The sequence below is a fragment of the Grus americana genome, chromosome 2 (assembly GCF_028858705.1).
Source record: "Grus americana isolate bGruAme1 chromosome 2, bGruAme1.mat, whole genome shotgun sequence".
NCBI lineage: Eukaryota > Metazoa > Chordata > Aves > Gruiformes > Gruidae > Grus > Grus americana.
Window position 1 is genome coordinate 60,164,196 of NC_072853.1, and position 18,697 is coordinate 60,182,892.

At 36.3% G+C, this 18,697-nt stretch overlaps 1 protein-coding gene across 1 annotated transcript in view; it reads right to left on the reverse strand.

The window, feature by feature from the left end:
• LOC129203336 (cadherin-19-like) overlaps nucleotides 1–18,697 on the reverse strand; it is a 69,760-nt gene that overhangs the window by 26,275 nt on the left and 24,788 nt on the right. Inside the window, exons 3-8 of the mRNA XM_054817702.1 lie at nucleotides 15,915–16,141; nucleotides 12,312–12,606; nucleotides 5,797–5,916; nucleotides 4,992–5,156; nucleotides 4,063–4,247; nucleotides 2,612–2,865 (exon numbers count right to left, since the gene is read on the reverse strand). Of these exons, the coding sequence (XP_054673677.1) occupies nucleotides 2,612–2,865; nucleotides 4,063–4,247; nucleotides 4,992–5,156; nucleotides 5,797–5,916; nucleotides 12,312–12,606; nucleotides 15,915–16,112 (1,217 nt within the window). The 5' untranslated portion in view covers nucleotides 16,113–16,141. The remainder of the gene's footprint in view (nucleotides 1–2,611; nucleotides 2,866–4,062; nucleotides 4,248–4,991; nucleotides 5,157–5,796; nucleotides 5,917–12,311; nucleotides 12,607–15,914; nucleotides 16,142–18,697) is intronic.

Genomic DNA, 18,697 nt, shown 5'->3' on the forward strand with positions numbered 1-18,697 from the left:
AAGAAAGACAGGCAACTATCTGTAATGAGGTGACACCTAAGCAGGATACAAAATCCTAAGGCAGGAGATGATTACAAACGAGTCCAGTGTTCCTGTGTCTTCATTGAAAAGGCTCCGGACACTATGTCCACATGCGCACATACATACATACATACATACCATTCAAATTGTTAGTCTAACCACTGGTCACAGGCCAGAGATGGACTGAAAAAGACACCAAAGATATTGGTTCAAACGGAAAGGATATTTACTAATATTTTTCATGACATGTAAAAAAAAAAGAAAGACCATATGTCACAGTTCCTAGTGGATTCTATATCATGGAAATAAAACCTGTTTGAAGAATTGAAAGGTTCTTACCACTGCAGTATGGAATTCCCATGTGCAACTATCCCCTCTTTTATTGTACCTTTAACTGTGCTTGACAAAGTCTTTCTATCTCCTGTTGGCACTTAGGATTCCAGCGCAGATTATGCGCCAGCGGTTGGATGACTCTCTAACTTGTTATTTATAGTTACATTTCGTCTGTTTCAGAAATCAGTAAGAGGATAAATCAAGGAACCAGCACAACGCAGTCAGTGAAAGTTCTTACCATTTGAGCCAAAGATCTGACATTTATAAACCTCTGTTTTAGGGATTTACAATTCAATTTCTTCATTTATATTTTTTTAATGTATTTCTCAACCTTTGTATCCGAAGTTTTTTTAGGATTTTCTGACATTGGTGTGTTGTTTGGTTTTAGGTTTTGGGTTTGGGTTTTTTTTTTTTTTGGTAATCTGAATCTAGACAGATAATTTTCACAGAATCTATGTTGGATATTTTTAGTTATTTTTTATTATTCCTGTAGGGCGATTTTGTTACATGTCTTTCTTTTACTTTGTCTGAAAACTGGGGTCCCCAAGGCAATACAGCTGGTTTTCTATATTATAAGCAACTGCTGACATTTATGATAGCAATAGTTTCAAAATTAGATTCATACGCATGGCACAGCCCAATAAACATAACTTTACATTAGAAGTGACATACTCTATTTTAAAGAAACTCAGTGATGGAATATATGCATCACTGTTTTGGAACTATTCAGACATATTCACTTTATAGCAAGTTCCATCAAAATATTTCAAACTAAGAAGTCATAGATATGCACTATGTTTAAACGTTTTGCAGGAGATGTTACAGTCATAATAAATAGCCACCAAACAAGTCATTTTTGGGGGGAGGGAAGGGAAAGTACATGTAAATTTTTATTTATCCTTATTTATTTTAACCTATGACTAGCTTACTAAATAAGAGGAAATGAATGTAAAATTATAACAAATGGCCTTGCATTTACTAAATTTTTGAAGCTGTTACTACACATAGAAATATATATACATATGAGGAATCTGCACATCATAAATTATTTTGTGTCTCATCCGTTTGTCCCTGTGTCTTAGCTTGACTAAATTGCACAGTACATAGTGACATCAAGTAACTCAAGAAGCTGTTATAATTATAAATGCCATGTTAAAGATTAATTACCTGTTTTTTCCCTTAAGAGACAGCAAAATTATTTTGCAAAATTAAAAGCCTGGGGGACTCTTTTTAGATAATATCTCTGTGGGGCATTTGGGGGAGAAGTAGGAAATTGGTAAATTTTTGGTCATGCTGAGCTGAGCAGATGCCAGTGGAGCTGCTCTGTGTCTCCCTCCCAGCAATAAGTCCATCTCTCCATATCCTGAGAAGTTATTTGGAACAGACTGGAACACCTCCAGGCGCTTACAGGTTTGGCTGTGGTACCCTACCTCTGCTGCTATGCACAGCCCCTTCCAGGCCACTGTTTAAAATATTACCCCATCTCAAAGTGATGCAAAGATGCACAAAACCCCCTCATTTATTTAGATTTTGGGCTAGGGGTCAGGATTTAACCTACTGTACTGGTTTGGGCTGGGATAGAATTAATTCTCTTCACAGCCTGGATGAGGCTGTGTCTTCAATTTGTGCTGAAAACAGTGTTGATAACACAGGGATGTTTTGGTTATCCCTGAGCAGTGCTGACACAGAGCCAAGGCCTTTGCTGCTTCTCACCCCACCCCACCAGTGAGTAGGCTGGGGGTGCACAAGGAGCTGGGAGGGGACACAGCTGGGACAGCTGACCCCAACTGACCAAAGGGATATCCCATACCATATGATGTCATGCTGATCGATAAAATCTAGATGGGCTGCTGTTGCTTGGGAACTGGCTGGGTATCAGCTGGCTGGTGGTGAGCAATTGTTTGGGGGTTTTTTGCATCACTTGTTTTTCTTGGGGTTTTGTTGTGGGTTTTTGTGTTTGGGGTTTTTTGTTTGTTTGGGTTTTTTTCCCCTTTGTTACTTTCTTTGTTTCTTCTTTTTTATTATTAGACTGTATTTATTTCAACTCATAAGTTTTCACACCCCAATGGGTGGGGGAGTGAGCTATCTGGTCCTCAGCTGCCTACTGGGGTTAAACTATGACACCTAGAATAACCTAGGTTATCACAATGAAAGCATGATTAACTGTAATTATGAGCCAAGGTAAGGAATAGAAATAGCCTTTGGAAATCCCAACTACATTTATATTTGAGGCCCGTTCACATTTTAAGTTAGGTACCTGACTGGACAGTCATCATTGTCTGGATCTCTAGCAGTTACAACGCCGACCAGTGAGCCACTCTCAGCCCCTTCAGGAATCTCCATCACATAATTCTCCAAGGTGAAAACTGGAGGTTCATCAGCATCTTCCACATTGATTTTGACAATGGTTTTGTCTTCAAATGGTTCTTCTTTCAGAAAACGGTCATCAATGTACCTGTTTACAACTTTTGCTCGAATACTATATCTCCTCTTGCTCTCATAATCCACTCTCTGTTAAGAAAGAAAATGAGATGTGGAATACTTCTTTCTTCACATGTGAATGAAATACAGTTCAATAGGTGGTGTGAGATTAAAGACAAAATAATGCTACCTTTCTTTTGAGGATGCTTCAAAAGCAGTTACTTCTAAGATTTCTTTTTTTATGCAAAAGCACTTTAAAATTAAACTGTGCTATGCCATTGTTTGCTTTCTCATGCAAGCTGGCTTTAATGTTACAGTTAAACAACACTGTAAAAGAAGTCTTCCCATAGAATATCAGCCCTAAGAAAAACAACTTCTTCTGTTAGTACTTGTATGTCCAACATAGGTGTAACTTTAGTGAACTCTGTTCTTTACTCTTACATAAACAATGCGAATCAGTTAATCTGCAGGGGTTAAGTTGAGTATGTTAAAACTTAGGCTCTAAAGTAAATAAATTCCAGAAGGTAACAATGAGTGTTTAATAAATGCATAGTTACATTACTATTTTAGAAAGTCATTATCTTCTGTAATTAAAAAAAAAAACAGAAGAAATACTAATTAAATACCTTCCTGAACTGCAATAAATCCAAATAGAAATAATAATAATAATAATAATATACAGATTTCAATCCTTCAGGCTCCTGGATTTCACTAGACTATCAAACTCTGTCATCATTTCCGATGATGACTCAAATAAATTCCGATGATTCCAAAATAAATCACACAGTATCAAAGCCTCTTAAATATCTTAATTCATAAACTGGTATATTTTTGAGTGTATTTAGTGTCTTTTGAAAGCTAAGTCATAACAACTCCACTGCTTATCTAATACTGTAATACATTCTGGCTTCAGTTAAGTTTAACAGGAGGTGTTGGAAGTGAAGAAATATTGTGTACAATTTATTGATAAAGATTTTACAGATGATGCACAGAAGAGATAGAACATTTTCTCACAATGGGATACACTCTGTTGCACAGCTAGGAATAGCATTAAGATACTTTGACTGCCACTACTGTATTCAGCAGTAATATGAATGAGTCAAAAAAAAGTAAACAGAAAGAAAAGCATGGGTTTTTTTTATCCCCCTAATATCCCAATCAAATCACAAAGTCCGAATAAAGAAAAATTATAGAAAACAAAGCAATAGGCCTTTTTTAAACATCCAGTTTGTTTTAGGAAGTTCTTTCCAGTACTTAGTGATTTTTAGAAGATTTCAGATATCTCACCTTTTTTAAGATGATAATTCCTTCTTGAGTCTCATTGTTAGTAATGATGTCAAAAACATCTGAGCTATCTCCTTCAACGAAATAGTTCATGGCTGCGTTCTCCCCTATGTCGTTGTCTTCTGCAAGGACTTTGCCTACAGTAGTGCCCACAGGAGCCTCTTCAGAGACACTCATATAGTAGAGTCCTAGAGAAAGAAATACTGGCACAATTTAGTGATCTGCCATGGTTAACAGCTGCTGTAGCTATGGTGGCCTGAGGCTCCCAGAAAGTTTGGGAAAGCCCCCAGTTTTTATTAGAGCAATGGATCTAATCCACTAATGGATGGATCTCAGGGGCAGGGATGACAACCTTTCCACTCATAAGTCCTCCTCTCTCAGCCCCTTACTTTAGCAGTATGTAAAGAGCTAAGAAGAACCAAAAGGGTGAAAAAAAAAATAAATAGTGCAGAGCAGCACTTCCCAACTGCATTTCACTTCTTCCCGACAGCTCAGCTAGCAGCTCCCATGTCTGCTAGAAACTCCCTGGACAGAGAAGGTCACATCATTTGCCAAAAAGTTTACAGTATCTGTCTGTAAAGAATGAAGAAAGGAGAAAAAGAAAGAAGGTGACTGAAAATATCCCGTTGCCCAGATTTGAGGCTTAGGAGGAGCAAACTATATGGAAAGAATATAGTTTAGTAAGTCATTTGTCCCCAAAGGCTAGCAATAAAAACAGCAGGCCTGAAGTATTTTGTAATGGTAGGTTTTCTTTTCCTCTTTGCTTTTGAGTTTTTGTGTGGGATTTTTTTAAATTTTATTTTTATTTAAATTTGTATGCTGAAGTCAAAGCACAGACCTGTTCTGAAAAGACCTACCGATGAACTTAACAGAGCTACAGTAGATCTAAATTTGCTCAAGACTTCAACACCTATTAAGTAACCTATACTCACGCTGTTGAAATTTAGGTGGATTGTCATTAATGTCGGAGAGGTTGATGGTAACAGTAGCTGTTGCTGAAAATGCCCCTGGTTGCCCAACCATATCTTTGGCTTGGATGATGACCAGATACTGATCTTTTGTTTCTCTATCCATTTGGGCAGCCATTCTGATGACCCCTAAAAATGAAAAGTAGAGTGTAACATATAATAGTCCCATTTTTTCCCAACATCTGACCATATAATATGGGTATAAAATGCATCATTGGACACAGTTATGAATTTACATTCTAGACTGTGCACAGCACAACTTTTCTAATACTGTACTCATGGCAACATCTATGCTGTATGACAGATCCATTCTGCATACTTATAGTTCTGAGGAGCAGAACACACCATACATCTCCTTGACCACGTGTAACTATCTTTCTTCCCCAGAAATCAGGATTTTGGAGGGACGTCACACATCTGTGGTTTCTCCAACATGGAGACAGGAATGTCACATAATGAGTTGTAGAACTGTTAACCCAGAAGTGTTCCTAGGTCCATTTGTTAGATGACGTACTCAGAATCCAAATATTTTCTTTAAGTAAGTGAGATAATTTGCTAAACATATTGTTGATTCTCTAGAGAGAAAGAATTTCAGCTTCCTATGGGAAAGAAAGAATTGATTTTTTTTTTAGAACTAGGAACTACACAAAGGTGTACAAGTGTAGGGGGGTATCAGTTGACCTTTGTGTTGAAATGCAGACATTTTTGCTTGCATCCATTTTATGTTAGCTTATGAATGTTTTCAAGTTTACAGGATCATTTTTAGTACCTGTCTTTGGCTCCACAGAGAAATAAGGCTGTCCCTGAATGAGGCTGTAAAGCAGACGGGCACTATTCCCATAAGAAGGATCATCACCATCTGTAGCTGTTACCCGTGTAACCGAAGTACCTCAAGAAAAAAATAAAATAGATTATGCTTATTTTCTTCTTGTATAAATTATCTCATAATTACAAAACATAAACTATTTTAAAACATTTTAACATACCAGTTATATTAGCAAACAGTGCTGAAAATTTACAGGAGCAAAGGCACATTCTAAAATTTAAAAAGGGAAAATATTTCCTCAGTAATTGTGCTTGTTGCATTCAAATTTTCAATTAAAAAAAAAAAGTGTATAGCTTTTCAGGACTATATTTATGTTGCTTAAAATACTACACTTATATCTTTTTCCCTAATTTCTGATGTGGGAATGGAGTACAGAAATTTTTTTTCTCCTTTCCTTGTATATTCTTCAAAGTATTTTATGGAAGTTTCCCATGGGAATAAGAAAACACAGCCACTTTATCACCAGTAGGCCCACTGGTGATACAGAAATTAATTGTTAGCAAGCAAAGCAGCCAAGAAGTATAACAAGGCTCTGATAACATTTTTTATCCTTGAGTCTTTAATGAGCCTGTCCCAGTGCAAGAGTGACAGCAGAATCCCCAGTGCAAAACCACAGCAGAATCAATCTGCGGAGCTTGACTTCATCTCTGACTGGAAGCTGGTTATATCCTAGATACGAGATTGACAGCAATCTCACGGCACCATCAGTGATGACTGTCCTTTTAAAGGAAAATATTCACAGTAGCATCATTATGTAAGGTAATCATTATTTTTGTCTTTTTTCCTCACCTAGGTTCTGCATAAGAATACAAATATCACTTCTTGTGAGGAACAGCAGGAAATCAAGCTACTTTCTAAAACTTTCTGGCATATGTTCACATGGTTGCACTTGCTTACCAATATAGCTGTATAGTTATGCTGGAGGAGAAAAGAAGAAGAAACGATGGAGTGCAAGAAGTTAGATCAGAAATACCTTTTGTATGACAAACTCAAAGCCAATATTTATCCCCAATAAAGCAAAACCATTAATTTCTGAGTTTTCTAGCAATTCAATAGTTTTATTTTTAAATAGAAATGAAGAAGGCTTTCTCATATAAGGATATGCTGAATGAAATATTTTTATTATTTAAAAAAATATTTTTTGCATTTTCGTTCAATTTATTCAGCAGCACTCCAAGTGATTCCATAATACATGTTATCTTCTCCAAGAATGGAGGTACACTAAAATGATATTAATTACCACCAACTTTTAGAGTTATATGTCCTTCAAAACGTACCTACAATACCAAACTTCTGACATTTAGGTGTGTATGAAGTGTATGTATAGCTGTATACATACATATACTGCTCTCTATTGCTCTGGAAAAACGTTAAAGATAAAATGACAGCTTAATATTTAATCAGGGCAGATATATGCTTCAGAAATAACAGTATTCAAGACTGAAGGGTAAAGGAAATCTTCAGCTACACAACTGCTAATTTCATATGAGCTGTGGCCTATGGAAACTGTTCTAACCAACGCAGGACATTGATCCTCTAAGACAATTTAACATAACTAGAATGCAGCTGCTCTGAAAAAAGCATGGAGTGCTAGCTTGGAAAGGATCAAGAACTATGGATAATCCAACAGGTACAGTCTGGAAATGGAAAGGTGAGCAGGCATGAGTCATCTGGTAAAGAGGGACCTGACCTGACAGATCTCCTGCAGTCTCAGGAGGAAGACTATTTCTAAACTGGGGTGGCAGGTGACCATGTAAACAGGGGACTGTGGTTTCTCACATTTTCTTAGGACTAAGATTTCATGATCACTATATGAACCTCTACATTAAATATAGACTATGTAGTAAGCAGAAGAAAAAATGTTACCCTGGGTTTAGAAAAATTTTCAGTTTTTAATTGTTCACTGCTACGAAGCCTGTATTTCTTTATACATTCAACCAGCAGCAAAAAAAGCAAGCCATTTGCTGAATGGAATCATGTTTACCTAGGCATTTGTATTTGAGTGATAGAAATTACAATGTTAACATTATATACTCAAAAACTCCAAAAAGCCATTTTTTTTGTAACTCCATGGTTGGGAGAAGAATAATTGATCAGATATACAAATAATATCTTTTAAAACAATCAGTTGGCACAGAACCACCCACACACAAGCAAACAAAAAACAAAAAAACCACAAAAAACCTCTTGACATTGCAGCCATAACATGATTGACAATTGAACTATGATACAGTTTCACAACATTTATGGAGTGAAATGGATATCATGGCAGAGACAAATTAAATGAATATGTCTGTGGACTTTAAAACACGCATTTTGAATATGGGAAACTGTGTGATGTTGATATAAAGTTTAACCCCAAATATATGATTTATTTACACAGTAATGTCTTAAGCTGGATAGTAAACATACTTACACATTTTTTTTCTTTTTATTAGATTTATTTAAGGGAAACTACATTTTGCTGATTGCTGTATAAAATCTTTCTTTGCATCTCTGCAGCCTTGGTTTTACCCTTCTTGGGCAAAACATAGTAGCACCATTTATATATTGCAGCCCATTAGGTAAACTATAGGGCCCTTGTATGGCAAATAGTTATTCATTTTTCTAACTAGAGCTTGAAATCTACAGAAACATTAAGTACTGATATATTATTGCATCTGACTCTGAACCATTCCATCAGATATTCTGCATTTGTACAAGTTTAATGACAATATGGAAGACATTTAATGTAAAATTGTACCAAATGCCTGAGGGAAAACCACAGTCCTGTGTTCTCAGAAGAGAGTCCATTTGCTGACATGCTTTTCATTTACTGTGACACTTGCATATAAAATCCTAATAAAATTTAGTACAGAAGATAAAAGAGAGCTAAGAAAGAAGTAAAATGTATTCTAATTTGTTGGCACATTAGTGTATATATATAGATATTTGTACCTAACTTTAGGTAAAATTATGTTTTCCTACTTTTTTTTTTTTCCCTGTGGTTCTCTGAGGCAAGTGGCCATCTGCGAATTATTCTCTCCTTGCTTTCTTAGTTCCAAAATGTTCACTAACGGTGAACTGCTTTCCCAAGTACTGACCACGCTTCCTGAGCGTGCTTTCTGTGAGGAAATTACTAGGAGATCCCAGGTCTAACATCAGTGAGGTGAACTGCTGCCGGAGAGCACTGAAATAGAGCAAAGGCCAAGTCTCTCTATTGCACTGTATCATTTAAACTAACTCTGGTCTACATCCCTTATTATGCAATAGGTTGTTCTATTTTACTGGGAGAAAAGCACTGATATAATGAACCATGACGGTATAAATGCTGCAAATTTTAGTTCGTTGTTACTGTTTCTATCTACTCGCAGGTTAGAAATTTCCTTGTGAGGATTAACGTTTTAGGATGTACATACACGGATATAGGTTTCACCTCGGAAGGGCAATCCCTACTCTTTCAGAAGCAGGGTAAGTGAGCCCAGAGGAGTCCTCATGGTGTGCGGCTCAGCTGTTTCATGTGTTGGATCTGACCACTGTTAAGGTATATACTCTTATACACCACTCCACTTACATTCTGTGTGCCAGACATACACATTAGTATGCCAGTAGTGTAGTAGGGTCTACATGGAAGAAGTAGGTGAAAGAATGATCTCTGAAATAGCTATGGTATTAGTGCTAGAGAGGTCAAACATAGAAGAAGCAGTGTAGAAAATATTTTCAGATCCATAGGACTGACTTAGATTTACATATCATACACTGGATGATTGCAAATCTGTGGTTTATTATTTCAGGTAGTCTGTGTCTTAACAGAGGAGGCACACAGGGATCTTGTTTTATTTTTCACCCATTCTGACAAATGGGAGGTTGAGTTCTGATTTTTTTTTTCATTTTATATATTTCTACATTTTACTGGAATCTTTTTTTTTTTTTTAATAATCTTACAGGTATATCACAAAGTAAATTAAGTTTTTTGCAGTTTAATTAATCTTATGTTGAAGTGATATGGTACTTTAGGAATTTAAATATTTAGTAGATGACACAAGAGATTCGATAAAGACTGCTGAGCTTTTCACTTTTAGGATGTCAGTATATAGCCAACACAAGTCAATATAGTTTGAAACTTCTGTGAACTGCTTGTTGATAGTTTCAGGTGAGAAACAGAGGTATATGGGAAAAAATTACTATTGTTGGTTTTGCCATAAGGACCACCCTACCTAATTTCCCCCCCCCCCTTTTTTTTTTTTCATATAGCCATCATTAATACAGGAGCTCTTCAGTAAGACAAGGGAATAAAATAGAAGTCAATTCTTGATATACTTCTGTGAATGGTTACAGATCTGTGTGTTACATTAAATTATCAGCTATTTTAAAGCCATTTTTATACGAATGCCTCATAAACAATACTTTACCACAGGAAAGAAAAAAAAAAGAAAGAAAAAAAAAGAAAAAAGGGCATTGTCAAAGTCCTAAATCTGTGTAATATCAGATAAAAATACCCAGATAATTCTAGAGAATGATCTATGACCATTATTACGGTGAGCACATAACAAGAAATGCAAAGGTCCTTGACAAGGCACCTGTCTTCTCCAAACTTGAGTGGATGAGCAAGATGCAAAGGTTAGAAGTACCCTCTGAACAAGCAATAAGTTATGTTAGAAAAAGTTATTTGACTAATTGCTGAAGTGCAGAAGTCTTAAGACAAATAAGTCTGGATGGAAGAAAGTGGCAGCAAAGAAACAACCCAAAAAAGATTTCCCTGGTAGAAGGTGGTATAAGCAGGGTGACTATGAAATAAGTTGATCAAATGGATGTCTTTTGTAGCTATTGCTGGTAGTGGTGGTGAGCTACTCCTTCCTGTCAGAAATTAGGATACTAACACTACTTTTGATTAAACCTCAGGCATGAATATCCTTTTCTTGCAACTGCTATCCAGGCTGGCAGAAGATGATAAAGTTTACAGCTGCCTGTGAAAGATTCACTGAATCAGCCCTAAAAGTTGAATGGGTAATGCTGAATGAAACATAGTTTTTATTACCTTTTATGATCACTAATGCTATTAAGTTAATGACCTCATTAATTCATACAGTTTTAAGTAGCGCAATATTTGAATTTCTTTTCAATATTATTTGCAATAGAAATAGCCAAAAGAGCTAGGGTTTGGGATTTAAAAGATTACTTGGATTCTTTCTGTAAGATTTAAAGAATGAACTTTTCCTTTCATTTTGAAGATAGTTATTTGGAAACAGCAGTATTTATAATATTCTTGTTTATGTCAGCTGCATTCATACTTTGGGGTTTTTAAGAATTTAAATGTATATGTATACACATTATGTATGTATTTGTGTATGTACACATGTATGTATACATATACCTATATTTGTCAGATGTTAACTGTGCTTCATATTTGTTGTATTAAGTTTCCAGATACGTGACAGATCCTATTGCAAGTCTGTTAGATCATGTGGAGGTGGGATAGAAGAGGTGTAGGGGTTCAGTTGTTCTCTTGACAGGAAAATTACAGTCCACGTGCTTAGGGAATCAGAAGATAGTCCTTCGCTACACACCATCTAATCCAAACAAAGAGAGGCTCACTGATGGGAAAGAGGCTTGGCAGTGTAAATAGGAAGGCATCCTACATGGTGTGAGGATGGTCATCACATCAGCCCCACATCAGCTTCATACCAGTCCTCCTCTTAACCGATTACTTACAGGAAGGAAACTATCCCTGTCTTTAGGGAGGGGGAAACCGTCAGTGCCTGTGATGTGAAGGTGATTATTTTCCAGTTACAGTACAATATAATTTATACTACATCATAGGGTATAGTAAAGACATATTGCTTAATTATTAAGCAGAATCAGAGTAAACCGAAGGATGCTGTTGAGTACTTTTCCGTTCAACCAAGGTTATATTTATGTCCGTAAAAGAAGTAACTGAGGTCAGAGGACTTTAAAGTTTACATGCATGCTGCTTTTCTTTCAGATAGGTGGAAGCCTGAAGAGCTGACAGGTTGTAACAATAATTATACACTGAACAATTTTCTAGAGACTAGGGTGCTATACTGATTGAAAAAGTAGTGAAATCTGTCACCCCCAAATCTCCTTTACAGCGTCAACTGGCTGTAGTACTTTACCTATTTCAAATGGTAATGTTATATTTTTAAACAAGTACCAATTTCCAGGCTGAATCACTGATGGGAAAGACAACACTTTATAGTCAATCCAAGCCTGTGTCCGGATTCTATAAAAGGACTTGGATACATATAGGTACCTAAATATTTAAAGGCAAGGATGTTAAGTAGAAGTATGCACAACCTTCAGTTTAAGTATATAACTTTGCAAATTTCCAAGCTTGTAAAATAGTTTGCTTCCTTCTCACTGAAAAACAGTCCATAAAATATGCTATTAAGATTTTATATCAACATAGCTATCTAGAAAAAAATCAGGAAATAAAGAGTTTGGTTCACAACATGTTGTACCTTCAGGGGACATCTCTGGAACAGTGGCCACATAAGGTCCGTCCAAGAATTGTGGTTCATGATCATTGACATCTCGAACCTTGATAATAAATTCTGATTCAGGTTCAACAGGAAGCTGAGTGCTCCTGTTAATTGCTTGTGCTCTTAGAGTGTAGAAGGGTTTCTTTTCTCGATCCAGCTTTTGTGTCACGTAAATTTTGCCATTATTTTCATCAATGATAAAAATGCTTCCAGCTCCCTCCCCAGTCAAAATATATTTTAGGTTGCCATCCTGCTTGTCTAAATCTGATTTCAGCTGCAAGTACAAAACAGAAAAATAAGTCACATTTTGGGAGGAATAACGTTTGGGAATATTCATTTTAGGCTTTGTTTGTTTTCATTCTACAGTGAACCCTGTCACTAGTGAACCTTCTTGAATACTAATGTTTAAAAGAGGGTACTGTCACATTTTCAGCCAGTCATGGTTCAGTTTTAAAGTATTGATATAACAGACATATAAATGCATGGTAAACCTGAAAAAAGATGCTTCAGCCACTTTGAAGTAAAAGGAACAAATGTGAGTACCTACTTTAGATCATTGCTTTATCAGCTCCCATAAACTTCTGCTGAAAACAGTGTAAAGGTCATTAAACATTATCTAAATTTTTTATTACTGCGAATGACAAGTGTACTTTGTAAGTTTTATATATTTTTCTGTACTCAGCAATACTAAGTGTAAATAGGAGAGACAGTGGTGTTCTACTTCTGTTGAAATATTAAAAGGATGAAAAGCCATTCTGTGGTATAAGCTTGTATTATTTATTCTGAAATAAATTGATAGACATTTTCCATTTCCTTCCAGGATGATCTGCATCCTCTGTTGTATTGCTAAAATGAACTTTATGATGATGATTCCTCTGATGAAGCTGAGCCCTGGAGACCATTGCGGTCCAGATGCATTTGTTCACGTCAACAAAATAGTTCTGTTAATGTTAACGATATGTAACAGTACATTTTTAATAGCAATAACTTAATTTCTTAGCATGTCAAGGATCCACAGTTGAATTTTATGGGAACAGCAATTTCTCTTGTATCAGTAATTCTCTAATTTTTTCTTTCTTTATTTTGGGTTTAGAACAAAAGATGTCAAAATCTCTAAGAGCCTGGATAATCATTGAAAAATCCAATGTAAAAAAAGAAAATATTATTGAACCTGTTTCTCTTACAAAGCAGCAGGTTTTAAATGCAAATAATATGTCTACCTGTTGACTTCAATAAGCTCATTGTTTTGCTTCATTCTTATTGACCATACAGCTCAGTGTAGGATATGAGGCCACAGAGTGGGAAAGAAGTAACTGTGGGGTGCAAAGGGCACGTATTTTGTAATAGCTTCTGAAGTTCCAAAAATCACTTTCTCTTTTCTTTGGAACAATGCCCATGCCTTTTGAAGATTTTCATAATGCATAACTGTCTGTATGCATCAAATGGATAGTTAATTCAGAATGTGACTGGGACACTGCTCTGAGATACGAGGAACAGTTTTGAGTTCCTGCTCTGAGTTCTGTCAGAGTATTTAAACCCTAAATTATACAGAGTTAATCCCCCTTGCCAGTACAATAGAGAGAATTTTCAAGGCTAGGGGGTTTAGGACCATTTAAAATACGAACAACTTAAAATCAAAGGTTTTCAACATAAGTAATTGTGTGCAAAACATGGGGCAGGTTCACCCCTTTATGAGTGGTCTGGTCGAACCCATTTTAACACCATCCAAATTTGGCATCTGGCTAAGGGGCACCACAGATTCTTTTTGATCCATAAATCTTGGTTTCCTTGTCATGAACCCCAGGGCACGGGAAAGGTGATGAATATCTAGATCTTTAACCTAAGATGGGGTTCAGATTTGATCACAGAGTTCATCAAACGCTTGGAGACTGGAAGCATGCCTTGGACTGGCTGCTAACACATAACCTGTGTTGAACCACTTCACTCAGAATCCTTATCCCCAAAAGATTTCCATGACCTTGACCATGTTAAATGAGAGGTCTCTTATAGGTAACATTTCCTGAGAAAGCATACTGAAGGTTATCAGTTTGCATGTTTTATTAAGCTATACACAAAAGAATAAACGGTCTTACTCCGTTAAATGAGAACTGGGACCAAGAATTTATGTACTTGTCATCATATATCTGCCATTGCAGTGCTAATGGACACATTTCTTTTTCTTAAACATAATAATGGAAAAGGATTCATGAGTCTATGTTATATGAAATTTGAAGATTGAGCTCTGAATCTGCCTGAGAAAATAAGTTGATATGGAATAGTGATTTAAAAACAAAGACTGTCTACTTTTGTATTTTCGTTGATGCAGTTTCCTTCAGGACCTTATTTACTAAAAATTCATGTGTTGATCATAGACTGTCACTTCATTTACTGAAAGCAGAGCATATTCTACTCAATAAAAAGACACAGTAAATATGTCTGATCAGACAACAGTTAGACTGCAATAAATTAACCATAATCTTCAATAAAAATTCCCCATAGTTTACCTGTGAGAAATAGAAAGGCAAGATTACGAAATTTTTCTAAAACTACATGAAAATACATGATATTTATGAATTTTCTTTTACAGGAAACTGTTTTCCAGCTATGGGAAAAGTAATAATAATTAAAAAATGAGTATGTCTACGCTTGTTCTTTCAAAAGTGAGATATCACACTTCCATAGTAGTTACTCTGAAGGGGCTGTGAAAAAGTAATTAATGAATTTTGAGCACTTCACCCTTTGGGCCCAATTAAATTTTAGTGCTAGTTAATTAGCAGTTAAACTTATTTTGGTTCATTCATCTAGAAAGTGCCTTAAAGAAAAGAAAACTAGATCTCAAGATTACAATTACGTCTAGCGTGGAAAAATAAATAAATAAATAAATAAATATAATAATAATAATCAGAGAGAGAAGAAAAGGGCAGATAAAGTCTCATTAAGACAATTATCTTAAAGCACATTTTTAAAGGAGGGTGAAAAATAATTGCTCGTTGTGCTAAACCTACGTTAATCTAATGAACCATGCAGATTCCTGTAGTTTCTCAGTGGTAAAAGGATTTAGTATTAATCTGCTTCATTAAAAATTAATGAGGGGTAAATCAGCTGCTACTTAGTGTAATAGAAAATCATGCTAAATACTGTTTGTAAACTACACTGCACTCAGTATGGCTGCTTTGATGCAGTGCCAAAAATAGCACAAGCAAATTGCCAGATGTTGATAAATGAGTCCTTAACTTTCATTCAGAAGACAGAAAGGAACTTTTCAGCTTGATTCCTTCGTCTTCTGTGTATGGAACTAGTTTTAGTAACGGAGTGAATGTGGAGTTTCCTTGACAGCAGACCTAGGTGAAAGAAGGTCCTTGATGCTGATCTCCAACTCTTGGAGTTCTCTGACCCTAAGTCAGGTCACAGGAAAGGAGAGATGTTGTGCTGCCTAATTACAGCTCCTTGTGCTCCTCTTTCTACCTTTCCTGGTACTTCCAGTTCATTGGAGATGTTTGGTCTTCCAAGTCAAGGTAGGAAGCTGCTAATCAGCACGTTCAATCTGACCTTGTGGTGTCCTTGAATCATTACTTATCATACCTGTCCAACATACACAGGAACCATTGAAGTCTGTTCCTCGGTTGCAAAAAGTGGCTCCCATACCCAGCCGCGCTTCACTCTTCGAACTGCTGTGGAAGACTGATCTGTGTTGTGAGCGCTGTGGTTCTGCGTGCTTTGAGAGCAAGGCCAAAGTTGTACCAGCATCAGCGTGAGAGACAGCAATGCGGAGCAATTCATGCTGAACTCTTCTTTCAATCAATTTTCATCTGTGGAGAAGGAGGAAAGAGAAAAAATTTTGACAAAGCATCACTTCTGTCTTTCCACTCTTATATACTGATTCTGTGCTAATACAAGAGCTGATTTACAGTGTTAAAGCCTCCTCCTCTCCCTAAAAGGAAAGACCTGAAACAAAGTCTGTTTCTGATTAAAATAGAGATTCTCTTAGAGACTCTGTCATTAAAGTGTTCAACTTTCCTTTATGAATATCCTACACAGGGACTTTCTATGCAAAATAGGAAAATCATCCTTCAATTAATTCATCTTCCAAATTAAGCTGGGTAATTGTATTGTGTAGCCTAGGAATAATTTGATTGGAATAATTGTATGTTTCTGCTTAGACAGGGCTCATTTTGAGCTGCAGTCACTGAACTGCCTGAAGGGTGAACATCTAGCCTTAGTGCCCCTGATGACTGATAGCTGAAACAGAGCCGTGCAGATATTTTTTTAACCGCTTCTTTCCCTCTTTCCCAACTCAGCAAAATGTCTGCAAAAATGCCGAAGGTGGGAGGGTGCCATGAAGAAGCAGCTAAAATGTGAACCTTTCTGCTTCCTGATCAATAGACATTGTCGTAACGGATTTTACCACCTCTGATATTCTTGCCTTCAATTAAACAAAGGGCAAATGCTTCTTGAAAGCTGTAGGTTTCTGCTTCTAGTTTCATTGACACAAAATATTCTTTCAGAAAACGAAGGCTTTGCACAAACTATATGCCATTATTGACTTTTCAGTGATTTTTGGTACAATAAATGAAACTCTGAATTTTAAATAAAGTGCAATGCTCAGGTAAGAATGGCCATCTTCTATGAGGCAAAAAGGAAAATTTTGAAAATCCTTTTCAAGACTTTAGCCTTGAAGAATAACATTTCCTATGCAGGAGCAGTCTGGTTTATGAATTTATCATATGCCAGTCAGTTTGTACAACACAATGGAAAAAATGTTTGGCTGCATTTACTTTAGGCCTGAAAAATCCATAAGCCTTTTACCTGTCTAGGGTAAAATATGAATTTATGTATTTTAAGATCATGGTTTAAACAATAACGTTATAAATACCCATCCTTAGACAAAGGGAAATGCCATAGTTGCTTAAAAAGACAGACAGGTCATATAGACAACTGTTTATTTCCTTCCAGCAACTTTACATGCTCTTAAACATTATTCTGTTAAAATGTAATCTGCGTATGTATATTTACTGAGAAAACAATAAAGGAGTTCTAATAGTAAGGTATATAGGACTGTAGGTGTCAAAGTGCAGGTTCCAATTTCTTAACATTTTCTGGTTTTCAGCGGTAAGGCTCTAACAGTGCAAGACAAGACTTGAATGGAAGGAATGTGACTTGGGTACTCTCTGGTTTTACTTTTCTGTGGAAAATTGCTTGTTTTCCGAAAGCTGCAAGAGTAATTTGTGACAAGGAAGACAAGGCCAACAAAGCTCAACTTGGCTCTCAAATAAAGCTTGAGTGAGACTTAAAAGGCCTAAAGGCCTTGGAGATTCGCTCTGTACAACAGGTGTATTTAATGCTAAGCAGCAATTTGCACAGAAACTAATCTTGAAAATGAACATTCATTTTATTGCAGTACATAGCAAAGGACAGACAACTGAAACAACGAAAGCTGAATAGTCAAAGAAAGAGACCTTTCTGAGGAATCATAAAGAAAATTATTTCAGTCACAATTCAAATGAGGAGACAGGTGTTCAGTCTGGGCCGTAGCAAAGGCTTCTGGCTACCCGTTAGCTGCTGTTTTGGCCACTTGTTCTGACACTGCCCATCTTATTCAACGAAGTATTTTAGGCTTGTGGGGAAGTATTTCACGCGGAGTTAATGCCAAACAGACACTCATTATAAAACTCATCTGACAGACAACGTGTATACACATCAACATAGTGAGGGTACAGAATGCGGCTGCGCTGGTCTGCTGTTGGCCACCTTTAGCAAGGCACTTAGCAGTTAGCCATCAGCAATGAACAGCTTAAAGAGCATAATTAATATTTTTGTCCATTTCAGTGTCTCCTCTTTATTAATTTATGTTAATAGCCTATGATACATGGATTCAAGCATCAAGTCTCGGACAAATTAAGGGGGAATACACATTTTTAGATTTTGACGTGTTGCATGCTGTCATGTTTATAAAAAGATGTTAACTTGAAAATACAGACGGTAGGCAAATTTTTGAAAAAAACCATAAAGCTATGTAATGGAATTGAAAGTTATATGTATTTCTGTTTTTCTCTGCTATATCAGACATACTCAATTTACCTTTACTTTTAGGACCTTTCAAAGCATATTTGCTTCCAACCTCTTCTTACTCATTTGGCATTGAGACACTGCCTCCAGCCTCTGGCGAGCACATGTTGCCATTCTTTATAAATCCAATTGTTCCCTTGTGAAACAATCACCTTCTTTCTGTTCCACAGACTGTAACTCACTCTCAGAAGTAGCTCTTGTAAAATTTCCAGAAACTAATTTCTTATTCCCTCCTCTATTTCTAGTCTTTCCTTAAATAAATAAATAAATAAATAAATAAATAATCTAAATTTCATGGT